The following is a 19,551-nucleotide window of genomic DNA, read 5'->3' as shown; positions in this document are numbered from 1 at the left end:
TGGTTCCTGATGAGGGCACCTCTCCTATGAAGACAGACTGAGAGAGTTGGGGCTATTCCACCTGGAGAAGAGAATGCTCCTATCATTGCCTGACACCCTAAAAAGTCCCTCACCAGCAAGTGACTTCCCATTTTGGTGGTTTGCACACTTAACTGAGAGCAAAACCCATCTGGGTTGCTGCCGTTGTTAATTATTAGTACAAAAATATTTGTTGGATTTGTAATAATTAAATGTCTTTATATAAATTCAACAAAGCTGTTGAAACAGTGTCAGCAGGAGAATATAAGGTCTCCAGCTATGCTGTAGTTTGCTGTCAAAACAATGTTATGGGAGAACGAGAGGTATGAGTTCAAATATCCTCAGTCAAGGAGGAAAACCAGGCCTAGGGCTGTCACACCCTTGTGTGTATCCTAACTGCTTAGCTCTTGGCTAAAAGGCAGGTGGCCAACCCCCAGACAAACCTCTGGTTTCAGTTCTTCTTCTAAAGCCAGGCTGGATGTGGCTCTGGGCAACCTGCTGTAGTGTGAGGTGTCCCTGCCCATGGCTGGCGGGTTGGAACTGGATGATCCTTGAGGTGCCTTCCAACCCTGACGATTCTGTGATTCTTCTCTGCAGGCACTTGAGAGGGATCATTTAACGAGACTAAAGGAAAGATGATTGACTTGTCAGCTTGAAACTAAAATTATTTGTTGGCATCTCAACTTCACTGAAGAACTGATGACACCACCTTGTAATAGAGAGGTTCTGTCGGCAGCCCTGGCTTGTCTCGATAGCGATTTAACAGGGTCTCTGTAAAGCAGACGTGATAAAACCGTTTCCTTACGTTTGAAGGGCAAATTTAGATTTAAACGGCAAAATACGCCTCCGGGCCTGGGAAGGGTGAACGGTCGCGGTGGGGGAAAGACCGCTGCGGATTTCACTGTAGAAGGAAAAACCGGAACTAGCGGGAGGAGAAAACGAAGGGTTGGAGTAATTTAATTTAATTAGGTTGGAGTAATTCGTCTGTATAACGAGTACCGGAGAGGTGTTTTGAACGGATGCTGCTCGCCGCACGCAACTTGCCCGCTGAGCCCGGACCTCCGGCTCACCTTCGCAGGCGTTAAGGCAGCAGCTCGGCGGGTGCGGGACGCGCTACCTGGCATGCGGCTGCCAGGCCGCAGGCAGCCTCTCTCCGGGGGCCGCTCGGCTTCGGCCCTGCCCCCGCTCCCCCACAGGGCCCCGGGGCCGCCGCCGGCCCTAAAGCTCCCCGCGCGCGCTCGCCTCGCCCCGCGCGCCCGGCCTCTGACCCTCCGCGGGCTGCCCGTGATTAGCCTGCGCCCGCCGGAGAGGGGGGCGCCACGCAATTGGGGAGCCAATCAGCAGCCGGAGCTGCCCCGCTCTGCCCGCCCCGTCGGCGAGGCGGGCGCTGGCGGTGGGGGCTGCCGGGGCGCCGGGGGCGGCGGGCACCGGGCGCGGGCACAGCTGCGGGCACCAGCGACGCCGGTGTCGCCGCCGCTACCACCGGGCGGATCCGCGCGTCTGCCGGAGCTTCTTTCGTCGTCTTACTTTCGTGGCCCGGAGCAGGGACATTATGCCGAAGAGAAAGGTAAGGCGCCCGGGCGTGCTGTCGGTCCTGCCTCCGCGCCTCCCCCGGGGTAGGGGCTGTGAAGGGCCGAGCGGCGACCGGTGCGGGGAAATATGCGTTAGGGGCGGGAGCACCCGCTGCTCCTTCGCCACCACTGCGTTCCGGAGCTGGCGGATTGCTCCCCAGCCCCGGTATTTTGCTGCCTGTTGCAAGCCCCCTCAACCCCTCCCCGCGCCGCCGCCCCCTGTTTACTTTCCCAGCGCCTCGCGGGGCCATGTCACCCCCGTCCCCGGGGGCTGAAGTCGCTATCATAACTCTGGTCCCGATCCCCCGCTTCCTTCTCCTCCTCCCTCCGCCGCCACCGGGGAGAAGCGCTGCAGCAGCTGCAGCTTCGTCCCTGGTCCCCGGCGGGAGGAGTTTCCTGCTTGCAAACTCCGGCGGCGCCGCCGCCACCGCGGCGGGGAGGAGAGAGGAGCGGCGGGTAAGAGGCAGCCCCCACCCAGGGCGGCCGGATCTCCCGGCGCCGCCGCCGCCACCTCCAGCCGTGCCCGGGTGATGGCTCCGAGGTAGAAGGAGGAGGGGATAGGCAAGCCATGTTTAAAACAAACTACACCCTTCTCCTCGCCTCCCGCGGCAGACCCGTATGTACCAACTCCGGCTCCCATCCGGGCAGGGCCCCCGGGGGCGGGGGCGGTCGCCGGGGCGGGAGGCGCCTCCTGAGGGAGGGAACCAGCGCGGCCCCCGCCGCCCCCCCGCTGGGCCGAGGAGGCCGTGGTGGGGCTGAGGGGCCGCGGCCAGACCCGCCGCGATCTAATTTTTTTTTTTAATCTCCGTGCGGGCAGCCTCCTCGGGAGGGAGCCGCCGGAGTGGACCGGTTATGAGAATGTGTTCCCGAAGGGAGAGAAACTTAGGCAGCCCTTCAGCGGCCGGACTCGGTGTTGTGTTTGGTTTGTTTTGATCCTTCACTTTGCCGCTTGAAGCCGGAGCCTTCGCTGCTCGGGGAGCGCTTGCGATGCTGGCAGAAGCAGGCGGCCCCATACCCTACCAGGTGCGGGGCGCAGCGGGGAGGTGCCCGCTCGGCCACCGGGGATGGGTGACCGAGGGAGGCCCTGACAGAGATCCTCGGCGAGAAGTTACTGCCTGCCTTCTGCTGCTGAGATGGAGCGTAGTAAGAGACCTGACGCTAATACATGCTGTGGCAAAAAAAAGATAGCTGCAGTCCTTTAATTTTAACTAGGTCAACCAAGCAAAGCAATTTGTTTTTGGGGGAGATTTCCCAAACCGTCACCTCTGACCTCCTAATACCACCCTGTCAGGACAGGGTTCAAGTCTTCTTTTAATAAAGTTACAGGTAGATGATGACTTCCAGGTAGCTCAGCGTTCAGTTCATGTCCTTTATTTATTCCGTATGGGAGGTAGCAAAACGACAAATTGTCAAGTGTGCTACTGAATTATTTAATTCATAGTTAAGAACCTGATTCCGTGCCTGAAAATGGATACAACCATGGGGTTGATTGCTTTTATTTGGATGAATAGGCTTGAAATTAACGAATGTTGGATAGGTTTTCTTCTTGCAATTAGCACCCTCACGTAGGCCTGGAGTGGTTCTGCTCTTCCAGTGCTGTAGCTTGTCATTGGGAAAATGTTGACAGCCTGTGCCCGTACAACTCTGCACAACTTTTGAAACCATGCAAACCCTCTTTCCTTAGACCTTTTCTCTGCTTACACTTACAGATCTTTCAGACCGTCCGTTCTAAGAGGGAAACAAAAACAATCTTGTACGTTTTTGTGGTCTGCTATGAAATGTTTATGAAGAGAAACAACATTTGACTAGGAAGTCACATAATCACAGAATTGTTAGAGTTGGAAGGGACCTCAAGGATCCTCTAGTTCCAAACCCACTGCCATGGGCAGGGACACCTCACACTACATCAGGTTGCCCAGGGCCAAATCTAGCCTGGCCTTAAAAACCTCCAGGGGTGAGGCTTCCCCCACCTCCCTGGGCAACCTGTTCCAGTGTCTCACCACCTTTATGGTGAAGAACTTATTCCTAACATCTAATCCAAATCTCCCCTCCTCTAGCTTGGATCCATTTCTGCTAGTCCTATTACTACCCAACACCCTAAAAAGTCTCCTCCCCAGCTTTCCTATAGGGCCCCTTCAGACACTGGAAAGCCACAATAATGCCTCTTTGGAGCCTTCTCCTCTCCAAACTGAACAAGCCTAACTCTCTCAGTGTGTCCTTGTAGGAGAGGAGCTCCAGCCCTCTGATCATCCTCATGGCCCTTCTCTAGACGAGTTCCAGCATGTCTGTATCTTTCTGGCTCCAGAACTTGACACAGTACTCCAGGTGGGGTCTCACCAGAACAGAGCAGAGAGGGAGAATTACCTCCCTTCACCTGCTGGCCACGCTTCTCTTGATGTAGCTCAGGCTCTGGTTGGCTTTCTGGGCTGCCAGTGCTCACTGCTGGCTTCTTTTGACCTTCTCATCCACCAGCACCCCCAAGTCCTTTTCTTCAGGGCTGCTCTCAAGCCAGTCACTGCCCAGCCTGTATCACTGCCTGGGACTGGTCTGACCCAGATGCAGGATGCTGCGGTTGGTCTTGTTGAACTTCATGAGTCCATGCCTTCTTTCTAGAAAGTTGTTAAAAACCCCTAAAGTAATAAGAATCAGAGCAGCAATGCAGATGAATGTTAATTTCATTAACATTGTATGGGTAAACATGTACATTTAAAAATTATCTATGAAGTATGGGGTTTGGGAATCACTGTTTCCAGGAAAAGTGTATGATTAATAATAGCTTTACTTTTCGAGAAGAGTGAAATTGCCACACTTACTCTACAACAGTCAGTTTTATTCCAGAATAACGTCCACAGAGTGAGAAGTTAGTGATACAGCACTGGCTGAATAGTCACACCAGTCAGCTACCACATGGAGACAAAACTGTCATGTGCAGCTAATAGTTCTTCTGGTAAAATTTCTGCCTTATTAAAAGGCTGCTAGCACTGAAAGTTTTATAAAGAAATAAACATCAGCAGTCACATTTACATGGGTAAGTAAATAATATTAGCAAAAGGACATAAATCCACCTGTACCTATTATTATATACCCCTTAGTTATCTAAACTGGCTGCTCCTTTTTCCTTGCTTTTCTGAACACCTCCAGGATCTGCAGATCAGAGGGCTGGAACACCTCTCCTGTGGAGACAGACTGAGAGAGTTGGGGCTGTTCAGTCTGGAGAAGAGAAGGCTCTGAGGAAACCTCATTGTGCCCTTCCAGTATCTGAAGGAGGCTACAAGAAAGCTGGGGAGGGACTTTTTAGGGTGTCAGGTAGTGATAGGACTGGGGGGAATGGAGCAAAACTAGAAATGGGTAGATTCAGATTGGATGTTAGGAAGAAATTCTTCCCCCTGAGGGTGGTGAGACACTGGCACAGGTTGCCCAGGGAGGTGGTGGAAGCCTCATCCCTGGAGGTTTTTGCAGCCAGGCTGGATGTGGCTGTGAGCAACCTGCTGTAGTGTGAGGTGTCCCTGCCCATGGCTGTGGGGTTGGAACTTGAAGGATCCTGGAAGGCCCTTCCAGCCCTAGTAACTCTGTGATTCTTTTTAATTTTTTTTTTCATCCCATTGTAAACTGAAGTCAATCGCTGAGTCCTTGGCTTTTTGTTCATTATGTAGTCTGTCTCCTCTTCTCTAGAGGCCTGTGGCCTAAGGTATTTGTATATCATTTTTCATTGCTTGAGGTTCATGGGGAAAGGGAAAAACTTCCTGTGTTGAGATGGTGTTAAATACTGTGCAAAACCTAAAAGAGGTTGAACTCCAAGCTCCTGCCAGATTTCTGCACCCACTGACTGTTGTAATAACATGTTGTAGTGTGAAGGTGGCCTTTCCCAAGGAGAATGGCATGTCAGTGTGGGATAAAGTAGAGTGCTTGTTGTGGTATTGATAGCAACCAATGCCTTGAAATGGACTGGAGCGTTTTGTTTTGTTGCTTGTCCTGCTCTTGGATCATATTGGAAAACTTCTTGACCTTGAAACAGGCCCATTAAAGATGTCTCAATGTTAGCCATAAAAGGATGAAGAAGCTTTCTGTATGTGATCACAGTATCACAGAAACACTCAGGTTGAAAAAGACCCTCAGGAGAACAAAGTCCAACCCACAACCCTACTCTACAAGGGTCACCCCTAAACCAGAGCCCCAAGCACCACAGCCAAAGCACCTTCAAACACATCCAGGCTTGGGGACTCCACCACCTCCCTGGGCAGCACATTCCAATCCCTGACCACTCTTAACATCAAAAAATGTTTCCTAATGTCCAGTCTCAACCTACCCAGTCACAGCTTGAGGCCATTCCCTCTTGTTCTACTAACTAATAACCTGTGAGAAGAGACCAGCACCAACCTCTCCACAACCTCCTTTCAGGTAGTTGTAGACAGCAATGAGGTCTGCCCTCAGCCTCCTCTTTTCCAAACGAGCCACCCGTGACTCCTTCAGTTGCTTTTCATCAGATTTATTCTCCAGGCCCTTCCCAGCTTCCTTGCCCTCCTCTGCCCTGGCTCCAGCACCTCCACATCTCTCTTGCATTCAGGTGCCCCAAACTGGACACAACACTCCAGGTGTGGCCTCCCCAGAGCTGAGTCCCAGGGGACAATCCCCTCCCTGCTCCTGCTGGACACAGCATTGGTGATCCCAGCCAGGATGCCTTTGGCTTTCTTGGCCACCTGGGCACACTGCTGGCTCCTATTCAGTTGCTTGTCCATCAGCACCCCCAGCTCCCTTTCTGCCAGCAGCTTTCCAGCCACACTGCCCCAAGCCTGTAGCATTGTGATGACATGAATAATCTTGGTATGGTCATGTACATCCATGTGCATAAGCATCATAGGTCAGCTTTGATGTGATTGCTATCAGGATGACTGGCCCTTTTAAGCACAGTGTGCACCATCTCTGAGGGATATTAGTAGGTGATGTGGTGATTTTTCCAGTATAGGATGGAGAGCCTGTTAGTTAGCTGGGAGTTGCAGTCCAAAGTGACTCAACTTCTTTAATCTGGCTCTGTCCAATACAACCTGGATAGGGATCTACTCCAGAGAGACCAACAGAGGGCTACCAGGGTGATTGAGGGACTGGATCATGGCCCTGTGAGGAGAGGCTAAGAGCCCTGGGGCTGTTTAGTCTGGAGAGGAGGAGACTGAGAGGGGATTTAATAAATGTTTATAAATATATGAGGGCTGAGAGTCCAGAGGGAGGGGACAGGCTCTGCTCAGTTGCACCCTGGGATAGGACAAGAGGCAACGAATGTAAACTACAGCACAAGAGGTTCGACCTCAACATGAGGAGGAACTTCTTTACTGTGAGGGTCACAGAGCACTGGAACAGGCTGCCCAAAGAGGTTGTGGAGTCTTCTCTGGAGGCCCTCAAGACCCATTTGGATGTGTTCCTGTATGACCTGTGCTAGATTCTATGGTCTCTGGCAGGTGAGATGGACTGCATGACCTTTTGAGGTCCCTTCCAACCCCCTAACACCCTGTAATCCTACTCTCTTGTGAGAGACATAGAATCAGAATGGTCTGGGATGGAAGGGACCTCTGAAAGTCATCTAATCCAACCCCCTTCTGCAGTAAGCAGGGGCATCCTCAACTAGACCAAGCTTCAAAACAGGTTGTTTTGAAAACACTTGGAATTGAATCAGATGTGAGGAGTTTTTCTTTGCACATCTTTTCAGATGTAGAAATTTTTCTCTCTAAGTCTTTTTTTTAATATTATTATAATATCTTTGAATATTGCAGTTGTTTCTGAGCAGATAAAATACTGTGATCTAATTAGCCATTTCAGTAGGCTGCCTTTTTGTAGTCAGGAATGGTAGCTTCTGCAGTACGGTCGATGCTGTGAAAAGGTACTAGAGAACATCTGTGGCAGGTTCCCATCCTATCATGCAAACTCATTTTCTTTAGTCAGAGAGACTGGTTGGTTATATTTACTGTAGAAACCCAAAATCTTGGAATATTTTGCTTGGAATGCTGCTTTTACAGTGGCAGTTAGAAGGTGCCATATTCCAGGATTGTCCTATCCGTAGTTACGTGTTTACGTGGGGGCTGTTGTTTGGTTTTCTTTTTTTTTTGTTGTTTTCTTTTTTTGAGTTTTGTTTGTTTGTGTTTTCTTTTGTTTGTTGGGGTTTGGTTTGGTTTGGGTTTCGATTGTTGGTGTTTGTTTTTTTGTGAGACTTTTACCCTACCAGTTATTTTGCCAGCTAGGTGTCTAATTAATGTATTAAACCTTTGGGTTTAAATGCATGTTCTTACATGTACTAACCCAGAGCTGTTAAATTCTACTTATGCTGTTTTATCTGGACCCAAACTAAATTCTCTTCATAAAATCCTTCTGCACATTTGAGTTTGCCTTTCTGAGGTGTAATGAACATTCAAAGAGGAACGTTGCTCCTCATCCACTGATAAGGGAAATGGGGCACAGAAGTAACACAAGTTTTTGAAATGGCTCCTTCATCTTGGATTCTCAACTTGGGATGTCTCTCCTGATGTTTTTATACTCCCTCTAATAAGGACCTCCTGCACTCTTTGAGTGGTGCATTTGTTGCTGTCGCTTCTCCAAATTTGTCTTCTTGCTTCTGTGTGAAACTGGAGAATTTGGAATAGTGACTGGTTCTCTAAAATTTTCTTGGAGCAACCTGTATGTGATCAAACACCAGTAAGGAAGCCAAGGGTCCTGCAGATGAGAGGTGTTTGCTGTGGCTGTGATTGATCTTGCTGTTCCTGTTTGGTCTGTGGAATGAGGTGCAGATCTTGTGCAAAGAGTAGCAGGTGAGTTTGTGTTCATAATGCCATGGTATGAAGTCCACTTAAGTGCTGTCCAGCTCCACTGGGACATCACTTTCCATGGTTTGGTATCTCAGCTGTGTATCTGCCCGTGTCAGTTCAGCATACCAACACCCATGTCACATAGTATTTTTTTTCTGCAAAGGTTACCTTCATTTTGAAGCTGCTTGTCAGGAAAGAAGCTGCAGTGATGTGCCGTAACTTGTTTCATCCCTGAGGTTGGAAGCTTTTGGTCTGTAGCAAACCCATTCTTCAGTTTGTCCTAGAACATAACTAACAGGACACACTCAGTAAGCAGTGGCATGCAGAAATGTAAGAGGTCCTGTATTGCATTTCATATTCTGGAGGCTAGAATGGGAATGGAGGTCAGTGGCAGATCCAGATGTCCAGGCAGCTGCCCTCTCCTCACTTCTTTCTCCACTTTTTTAATTGAACTCCCCCTATATTCCATGCTGACTGATTTCTCCTTTATCCCTTTGCTATATGAAGACTAAGAACAGAAGTTCCACTCTGAAAAGGTGGTTTCTCTTTCCACTTTTCCTTTTAGATCAGTCCTTGGCCGAAACAGGCTAGGCAACAGCAGAAGACCACATTGTTTGCATCCGTGTCACTTGACAACTCACTCCTAACATGCTAGCAGAGTCCTCAGATGGGCTCCTACCTTTGACATCCTTTGCAGGTACAGGTGGAATAATTCCTTTGTAGAGATGCACTTAACATTCAGCCAAGGCAAACAGAACAGGGATGCCAGAGCATCTTAAAAGATTGCAAGAGCCTTCTAAAACAAGAGAAAAGGGTGTATTTTGTCACTCAGCAATTTTAGAAATTGTACCATTTGTATTAAATTTGGAACTATTGAGAATTTTAAGCCTGAATGTGTTAAAAGCAATTGAAAACTGCTTAGCTGGCTGGCTCCAGTTATCTGTTGACCAGACTGACTCAAAGGGTCTATGTCTTTCGTAGAAAAATTAAGCTGAAAAGATCACAATTTTTTAGCTGTTCATGGTTCAGTGTTGAGTGGCACTGAAGAAAAAACTCTGCTTGAGTAATGCTGGAATAAATAAAGCTTCCAGGGCAATTAAATACATGCAGCAAATATTTGTCCATGTTTTATGGTAAAGATGCACTTTAAAATACTTAAAAATTCCTAAATACAGAATTTTAGCTGTGACTTGTTACGGAGATTAAAAGTTCATTGACCAAGGATTTACAGATTTAAAGTGTTTCTGATTTGTTTTATACAAATCTATAAAAACTCTGACCCATGTACATTGTTAACAGTTGCTGATGTATGAATATTCTTCTTGGACCAGTTGGACTTAATGAACACCTCAAGTTCTTAGATTTTCACTGTGTTGCCAATTTAAAATCATTCTTAATGCTCCTTGAGCACACTAAAACACAGTATGAGGTGAGGTGTCACCAGTAGTACATTCTGCTTTGCAAATCATCACCTTGCAAGTTCAAAACTGTCCATGAGCAGGTAATCTTTTGTATATGCAGTAGTTCAACATGCCAATGAGGGTAGGAATAATTTGTTTTCTAGAGTATCAGTACTGTGAAGTTTAAAAATATTAACTCCTCTGTGCAAATATCAGGTATGTTTAAGGCTGCTTTTCTTCTGTCTTACTGGAAGGACTTCATATTCTCTGCTGTTTTATACCCAGGCAATAGCTGTCTATAGGCCTGATATGTTCCAAGGTGTGTCCTTGTTGTTTCAGAGAATTGTACAAAGTTGAATTTTTCTTGGCGTGATTTTAATGTTGTCTTTTGTGTGGAGTGTTAAGTGAAGCAGATCCAGCAGTTTCTCTTGGAAATTAGCACTTCATAGGATCATAATGTGATGGAAGGGTAAGGGACACAAATCAGAACATAGGAAGTTCCACCTCAACATCAGGAGAAACTTCTTTACTGTGAGGGGGAGGGAGCTCTGGAGCAGGCTGCCCAGAGAGGTTGTGGAGTCTCCTTCTCTGGAGACTTTCAAGACCTGCCTGGATGCATTCCTGTGTGACCTGCCCTAGGTGATCCTGCCTTGACACAGGGACTGGAATCCATGATTATCAGAGGTCCCTTCCAACCACTACCATTCTGTGGTTTTAAGATAACTTTTACTATCTATTTTGAGTTCTTGAACTGCACTGAGTAATTTGTCCCGTGATGCAGTAGTCAAAGAAGTGTTTTCAGGTGCCAGACTTGCATTTCAGGCCATGATCCTCTCAATGCTCATTTACTTAACAGGTTTGAATGTACTTTTGAAATAGGTGGGGTTTTTTATCCTGGATCATTTTACTGGTCCAATTTAGAGATGTTGCACAGTGACACAGTGGCTGGCTGGTAGGTAACCTGTTAGAAAGAAGTAGGACTGGGAATGAGCAGTTGGCTGCACACGTAAGTAAAATGCTCTTGTACCAATGTTGCTGTTGGCAGAATTGGCAGTGTGGGACCGTGCAGTTCAGGCTGGAGTTCAGCAGATATTCCAAGATGGTGTGTACAGGTCAGAAGAAGTAGTTTCAGATTCTTGTTCCTTTCCTTACTCTGGATTAACCTGTGGCATATCATACTTGTTTGAGGTAGCTTCTGGCCACACCTCTCTACTGATCTAGCTTTCCATACCTTGGCACAAAGAGTTAAGCTGGCTTAGTGGCAAGAATGATGAGGTGGGGAAGGGCAGAACTCATCTTAGCAGCCAGGCATTAATCAGATGGCAGCCTTAGCAAGCTTTTCTTTGATTGCCCCTAACTTAGAGTGCATAAAGGATCACAGGGATTACAGGATGTTAGGGCTTGGAAGGGACCTCTGGAGATCGAGTCAATCCCCCTGCCAGAGCAGGACCATATAACCATATAAGGCCTATTCTTAAACTCATTAGAATAATCAGAACAACTCAGTGGTCTAACTGTGTCCTTAGGAGCCATTGGGCTTGGGTTTTGTTGTGGTTTTTTTCCCCTTGGTGTCTTCAGGAATGACCAATTTTCACTTAATTCCTCCTGTAACTAGGAGATGGAGCTCTGGTCTTCCTGTAGTAAAGAGTGGGTGTACTTGGTAACAGTGAAAGCTGCAAATATGAAATTGCAGCATTCCCTAGGAAGATGGGAATCTGACTGCAGAAAAAAAAATTGCATGTGTTCCCATCAACACCAGCTTTGTTGAGACTGGTAGGTGCTCTGCCCACCTAGCTTTCTCCTTTGTCCTAATGCCACCTAAGTAGTAGCAGAGAGCTCATCCATAGTTGGAAATCAAGTGTCTAACAACATTTTCACCTCTGCAATGTTTTGCTCCTCTCAAGTAGAATTGAGGAGAGATGTCAGTGCTCTATTTGTAGCAGGACAGCATCCTTTATCTCGGCTTCATCCTTCCCTCCTTATCACACCTGTACTCTCTTGCAGATATTTTACTTTTTCCTTATCTTGAAACTGCATAAATCTTAGAATCATAGAATGGTCCAGGCCAGAAGGGACCTCCAAAGGTCATCCAGTCCAACCTCCCTGCAGTCAGCAGGGACATCCCCAACTAGATCAGGTTGCCCAGGGCCTCATCGAGCCTCACCTTGAATATCTCCAGGGAAGGAGCCTCAACCACTTCCCTGGGCAACCTGTTCCAGTGTTCCACCACCCTCATAGTAAAGAACTTCTTTCTGATATCCAATCTAAATCTGCCCTTCTCTCGTTTGAAGCCACTGCCCCTTGTTCTGTCATCTCAGGCCTTTGCAAACAGTCTCTCTCCATCCTTCCTGTAGCCTCCTTCGGGTATTAGCAGGATGCTGTTAAGTCTTTTTGGAGCCTTCTCTTCTCCAGGCTGAACACTCCCAGCTCCCTCAGCCTGTCCCTATAGCAGACATCATCCAACCCCCTGAGCATTTTCGTGGTCCTCCAAATAAATAAATGGAGGTTGTCTGTGAAGCTCTCCGTTCTGGCTGTTGTATCAGAGCAATACTCCTGTTAACCTCAGCTGGAATTGCTACCACAATGTATCTGAGGTGTTGTGCCTTTGGTACCTACCTCTTAATGCATCAACTTCCTATTGTTGGAGTGAAGGTTGGATGTTCTGTGGTGCCAGTTTATTGGAACAACAAAAAAGGTCCTGTTCTACATTTTTTGGGGGGGTTTTCCACAGTGAAATCCTCTGGAAGGGGAGGAATTATACACCCTTCTTGCCAGTTATTTGGAGTACTTTTCTTTGTAAAATGGCTATTTTCAGGGAAACTTGTTATTGAAACTAGTTGTCTAAATTTAATCTCTGAGTAGATGAAATAACTATTTATCGTTTTCTTTCAAATGTATTTTTCTTTCAAATGCTAGTTTTGCTTTGCAGATCTGATCAATTCTGTTTAGATACAGATTTCAGAACTTAATCCTTAAGGTTTTAAAAAACCCTCTGGCTTTCTATGTAGACCTGCATGAGTCAATCAGATTCATCTCACTTGGCATCAGCTTTGAAAGGTCAGAGAAATAATATTATTACTGGTTGGATTTCATCCATCATATTATTTGAATCTGCCTTTTTTTATTCCATGGTGGCAGTAAAATGGTTAAGCAAACACTGAGACAAAAATGTATTTACTACCTAGCTGAATTCAGCTGTTTGGTGTTCAGGGGAAACGGAACAATTTTGAATGCTCTGTGCTCACTGCTCCCATGGCTGATCTGTATTTTTCAAAATGCAGCTGATTTACCTCAGTGTCTGAAAGAGGAACTGTCTGTCTAATTTTAAATTACAATGTGGTTCTTTTTAAATCTCAGCCTCTAGAAACTGCTCTTCTTCGCTCTGATATAGGTAGACTATGTCATAGTCAAAAAAGCCTGACTTCAGGGAAGACGAACTTGGAAGGAGAAATAAAAACCAAACCAGTTGTGAAGCTTTTAAAATGCCCCATCAAATATAAAGGCATTTTAAATTGTGTTGGTCTGTCTTTGACCTCTTTTCAGTGGTCTTAGTCTACAATGAAGGAATTTCCTCTTTTGGAAAAGCATTTATTCTGTCTGGGTTTGGCTATCTAGCAATACCCCAGACCTGACGTGCTTTCTATTTCTCCTGGCTTGTCTGGAAGAGCATAAAGCTCACAGGAGTTACACGTTAAGAATTAATGAACATAATAAAATGCATTTTTTTGTGTTCCTAGTGACTTATAAACAAAGTAGGCTGTTTGTATTCTTACTTTCTTACATAGTCTTTGAAAAAAATACAATGCATTTCAACCAGTCTTTCTGTTTGACTTGAATGTCTGAACAACAATGGTGACTTTGATCAGGAAATGTTTTCCTTAGTTATTTTCCCTATAACTGCATGGTAATACCAGGGGGTGTTAATGGTCTTCTTAATATTTAAACTTTAAATACCATTTTCCAGAATTTTATGATCTTGACATTTTCTTCTAAAAATTGACAATTCTGCTCTTACTAGATGCAAGATTAGACAGGTTTAAAAGTCTAAAAACTTAATATTTCATAGTTCTCAACAGAAAAGATTAAAATATTATATACTTAATTTAAAAAATGTTTAAATATTTATTCTTTGGGTTCTTTTAAGCAAGGAATATATGTTCTATATATTTAGTATATCAAAGCAAACACAGAAGCCTCAAACTTTTTTTGGAAGAAAGCAAGACAAAAATAACTTCAGATAAGTATTTTAAAAGTCCAGACACTAACCAGATTTATTCTGTACTTCACTCATGATTTTGGGAGAATTAATTGTTTGTTAAATTAGTAGCATTTGTTTATTTATTTTTATTATTCCCTGCCCAGGATCAGGCTCTTGACAGAAAGAAGAAATGAAGAGTTGCAGTAGGAAGAACTGTCTGATTTCTTAAAGCATTTATGACTGTGTTGACAGTGAGCACTGTCACATCTACTGAAAGCACAGCAAAGAACTGGCTATAAGCAAAGGTTAATGCTAAGATGCTGGAGGAGCTAAAGAGTGGTTAGAATGTGGTGTGGCAGGAGTTAGTTGGTGTTAAATGAGTCAACATGTAGTCTTCATTAATCTAAACCAAGAAAACAAAGAGCTTTTTAATTACATCTACAAAGTGACACGGCAATCAGAGCTGCTCTGAAGATCAATAATTAGAAGATCTAGCATGTATGGGGAAACAATTCATGGAATTAAATTTGGTCTAATGCAGATTTCTACTCCAAAGGAAATGATAGGAGAAGAAATTTTAGGAAAATACTGCAGTAAACCCTGAAAAAGGCTCAGGAGTTGCCATGTCCTTGCTATGTTTACAAAGACCTGCAGTGACAGAATGAGGGGGAATGGCTTTAAGCTGGAGAAGAGCAGATTTAGATTGGAGGTTAGGAAAAAGTTCTTCACTATGAGGGTAGTGGAACACTGGAACAGGTTGCCCAGAGAGGTGGTTGTGGCCCCATCCCTGGAGATATTCAAGATGAGGCTCAAGGAGGCCCTGAGCAGCCTGTCTGGTTGGGGATGTCCCTGCTGACTGTGGGGAGGTCGGACTGGATGACCTTTGGAGGTCCCTTCTGGCCTGGACCATTCTGTGAGTCTATGTATTTTCTTGTACTGAGCTTTTGTTGCAAGCTGTTACGGTATTTTGGCTGTTGGGAAGGTAGTTGGAGGAAGGAGCAAAGCATTACAACATGGAAATTGCAGCGAAGACAGCGACCCAGGGAAGTATCTACAGGCAAACCCTATGCAGGCAGAGTATCTGCATGGGGTTGGACTAAATGACCTTCAGAGGTCCCTTCCAACCCAGACCATTCTCTGATTCCAGGATTCTATGTGGCTGGACAAAGCAGCCTGCAAAGAGAGGAGCTAATGCTGCAGAGAACTGCTCCAGTGCTGGGACTTTCTGCCTGACTTCTTAACGTGGTCAGATGAAATTGGCAACTCCTTTTTGTATTGCTTTTCACATGGGTATGAAAAGACAGATTTCTGTCCCATCAGAGCCAAGGTGTTGAGTTTTGGTTAGTAATAAGATCCTTCAGAGAACGAAGGAGCTATTTAATTTTATAAGCAGCCTTCTGTACTGACTGCTCCTTCTCACATACTTGTATTCTCATTCTTCATGTTTTATAATCTGCAAGTTCAAATGTGTACCTTTTGGGTTTCTCAAACAAACATCAATAACTTCATTACTTTGTGTAACTGTTCTCTCAACCTGCTTTATATTGCAGAGATTTGTTTGGAAAAATCAAAGCTTTTTATGGTGTTGTCCTGGTGTCTGGAAACATTGGATCATATATATACTTTACACCTGGTAAAATGCAACAGCTCTATATACAAACAAGCTCAATAATTAAAAAAAAAAGAAGAAGAAAAAAAGGGAAAAAAAAGAATAAGAATTGTTGCGGTTTTTATATATATGTCTATATCATCAAAGAATTGTCAGGGCTGGAAAGGACCTCAAGGATCATCCAGTTCCAACCCCCTGCCATGGCCAGGGACACCTCACACTCCAGCAGGTTGCTCACAGCCACATCCAGCCTGGCTGCAAAAGCCTCCAGGGATGAGGCTTCCACCACCTCCCTGGGCAACCTGTTCAGTGTCTCACCACCCTCATGGTGAAGAATTTCTTCGTAACATCCAATCTGAATCTCCCCACTTCTAGTTTTGTTCCATCCCCCCTAGTCCTATCACTACCTGACACCCTAAAAAGTCCCTCCCCAGCTTTCTTGTAGGTCCCTTTAAGATACTGGAAAGCCACAAGAAGGTCTCCTTGGAACCTTCTCCTTTCTAGTCTGAATACTATATCTATATATATATATCTATATCTATATATATATAAAATTTGTAAGTATTTATACATAATATATTTTAGTATATATTTATATCTAATGATAGTAATGATAAAAATAATGCTGACAATAATCATCATCATCATCTTCTTCTTCCCTATCATCTACTAGTATTCCTTTTCTTTTTCCAGTCCTCTCTGAATAATTTTCTTGCTTCTTAAAAAATGTTGTGAGAAAAAGGAAATAAAAAAGTTGATTGGTGATAGGCATATGGAATCTTGCATGCCATCTTCCAGATGAAACCTGTGGTATAAAAGTTAGGCAGCTCTGAGAAATTTTACAAAGCTTAGCAACAGCTTACTTTAAAATCTTATTGCCAGTGTGTAGTGTTAATTGAGGTGTGATACAATATAAGCCTAGAACTTGCTGTTAGTTTAGATGTCAAAGGCATATTCAGTCAGCCAGTCAGCTTCTTTCCTTCTGTGTACCTCTGTGATTGGGGGAAAAAATGAATAAAGCACTGTCCTTTTTTTTATTTTATTCTGTCTGTCTTGTCTCTTGTAGGCATCCATCCAGGCCTAAAGGGGCTGCTTTCTGAGTACAGTATGGGCTGGGCATATGATGGAGTACAGCTGAGGATGTCCTGAGGCTGGAGTACTGCCCTTGTCAAGTGATTCAGTGCTTGTGCTGGTTTTTGATTTTTGCTGCACAAAACTTGCAGCGTGGACAGTCCTGCTGCTGACAAGTTTACCATGTGAGGCACAGTATCTGGGGAGCATCTTAATGTGGCTGGAGTGCCACGAGAGATATGGGGAGCCAGGACATTGTGCTGCATGGGAGAACATGCCCATGGTTGCTTTGAAACCAGAGCTCCTGCAGGAGGAAAGGGTTCCTGTAGAGGAGTTAGAGACAGGGACTTGAAGGTTTGGGGGAAAGGATTCCCATAGAGGAATTAAGAGATGAGGCCTTAAAGGGTTCCTGTAGAGGAGTTAGAGACAGGAACTTTAAGGTTTTGCAGAAAGAATTCCCATAGAGGAATTAAGAGATGGGGACTTAAAGGGTTCCTGTAGAGGAGTTAGAGAAAAGGACTTTAAGATCATAGAATTGTCAGGTTTGGAAGGGCCCTCAAGGATCATCCAGTTCCAAGCCCCATGCCCTGGGCAGGGACACCTCACACTAGAGCAGGTTGCTCTGAGTCCCATAAGGAGCTCTGAGGCCTTTAAGGTTTTGGAGAAAGGGTTCCTGTAGAGGGGTTAGAGTTGAGGACTGTAAGGTTTTGGTGTTATCTACAGAAAAGTCCTGTGACTTCCAGATACTAGTGCAGACAGGCAGTGTGTGTGGCATGCCAAGTTCTTTGGGAAACTATGCTTGGCTCAAATCCATTTGTGTACAAATCTCTTTGGTCTTCAGGAAGAGGAGAAAGTACTGCAAAAACTAATGTGAAGATCTATATCAACTGGGACTCACTGGAACGTCTAAGCAGGACTCAGAGGGGAAAATAAGTTTCTGTGTCTCTTCTAACAAATACTTGTAGCCATATCTGACATACCTATTTTCCTGGTGTGTCTGTCAGCTTCAAGAGACCCAGGCTTGTCCTGTGCCACTCCTGGCTCACTTGTTTCTGCAGCTGTGCAGTAAAACCATTCTGGTGGAGTGAGGAAGACTGCATATTTATAATTTGTATATTTCTAGTATTTATAAATCAGTTTAAGCAGCAGGCTGTTTCTCAGCTGGATCAATTACCACCTTCATTATACAGCCTCCCACACAGCTCTGCCAGCATGCTGGGGAGCCAAGGCCCTGGGAGGATGAATGCAGCCTCTAGACACCTGGACTTGTAGCGATGGCAGAGAGGAGGAGGGAGCAGGTCTGGAATGGAAATGAGAACATGTCAGAACCCTTTGCTGCTTGTTCACACCTCTTGAGGTGATTACTGTGCCTGTCCCTCCACATGGAGAAAGTTACGTGGCCTTCAGAATTGCTGTTGGGCTTTCTAAGTTGAGAGGGAATGCTGGGCTAATTAGCTGGCTTAATTGAAGTGTGTTGTGTAATAGATCATAGCAGTATACAGTGGTTGTGGTTGCGTTAAGAGTATTGTAATAAGATTTTTTCTACCCCTGTGGTTAGCTTCATGAGCAGTTTTGTAGATCTGTTGTCAAGCAATCACGTTGGCATTTGAGGGCTGGGTGTCAAGAGGGAGGTGCAGGCTCTTCTCCCCTGTGGTAGGACAAGGGGCAGTGGATATGAACTACAGCACAGGAGGTTCCACCTCAGCGTGAAGAGGAACTTCTTCACGGTGAGGGTGAAGACCCCAGGGAGGTTATGGAGTTTCCTTCTCTGGAGACTTTCAAGACCCATCTGGATGTGTTCCTGTGTGACCTGTGCTGGATTCTATGGTCCTGCCCTGGCAGGGGGGTTGGACTCGATGATCTCCAGAGGTCACTTCTAATTCCTAACATCCAGTGAGCCTGTGATCTACAATTTGGCTGCCCTCTCTGTCAGAAACACAGGAGACTTGTCTGTCTTTAATGGTAAAGATTTAGAAAGGAGTAAATGACTGTGGAGTAAATAACTGCAGTACTGCAGGATGAGAGTTTGCTCCTGGGCAATTACTGCAAGGCTATTGGCATGTGACAGTGCCATCTTGTGATGATTTAGCCCTGTCTAAAAACTTTGCGGTTCCTAAAAGTGAAGCAGGGTAAACCAGCCAGGTTGTGGAGTGCCAGTCAGCCTCAGTTGGTTTATGGTGAGTGTTTTAGGCTGGTCTCTGATGGAGATGAATCGTGCCATCCTTCAGTCCCTAGCTCTCTAAATCTTGAGCCTCTTGGCTGCTAGGAGGTAAAAATGAAAAAAAAAAAAAAAAAAAAAGAGACAATAGAATCTGAGGGAACTTCCATATGAATAGGTGCCCAGGACAGGAAGGATGCTATTTGAGTTGCCTCCCAGGGAAAGGGTGCAGTGCAAGTTTGTTAAACTTGAGAACATTCTTCTAGGAGAAGCACATTAGGAATTCCTGGACTATAGAAGAGCTACACCCACAGCTGAATCATGAGCTGAAGGAGGAGACTGTGGGAAACCAGACTTTGCTACTGACAGCGAGCATGAAACTGCTTAGTTGTGTTTTCCTCATGGCTTTCCGTGCTCCCAGCATCACACATGGGAGCTATAGCAACTCTTCATACCCCAAAGGGAACTGTTTTCAGGCCAGCAGCCCTGGGGGCGGGCGGTGAGGCTGCAGCAGCGTGGGGAGCAGGCAGGCTCCATTTTGGATGCCTGGCAGTTGCTATTCTGAGTTGCTCTACGCTGCACGGCGCTGCTTAGCTTCCTGCTGTGTTCTAGCTACTTAGATGATCAGTCCTCAGCTTTTTCTTCCTGTTTTTTTAAGCCAGCTGCTTTTGTGGCATGCTGCCTTTCTGTCAGGAGAGTGCATAGTAACAAAGCCACTTTTTATTCTCTGGTCAAGGG

The 19,551-nt window shown here is 45.6% G+C and overlaps 1 protein-coding gene across 1 annotated transcript in view; it reads left to right on the top strand.

Moving 5' to 3' along the window:
* The first annotated feature begins 1,490 nt into the window (after window positions 1-1,490).
* The window catches only part of HMGN3 (high mobility group nucleosomal binding domain 3), a 31,874-nt gene continuing 13,813 nt past the window's right edge, over window positions 1,491-19,551 (top strand). The window contains exon 1 of the mRNA XM_054395577.1: window positions 1,491-1,585. Coding sequence (XP_054251552.1) covers window positions 1,571-1,585 — 15 coding nt within the window. The 5' untranslated portion in view covers window positions 1,491-1,570. The remainder of the gene's footprint in view (window positions 1,586-19,551) is intronic.

Source organism: Indicator indicator, chromosome 2 (genome assembly GCF_027791375.1).
Source record: "Indicator indicator isolate 239-I01 chromosome 2, UM_Iind_1.1, whole genome shotgun sequence".
Taxonomy (NCBI): Eukaryota; Metazoa; Chordata; class Aves; order Piciformes; family Indicatoridae; genus Indicator; species Indicator indicator.
This window is presented reverse-complemented; position numbering and strand designations above follow the sequence as displayed.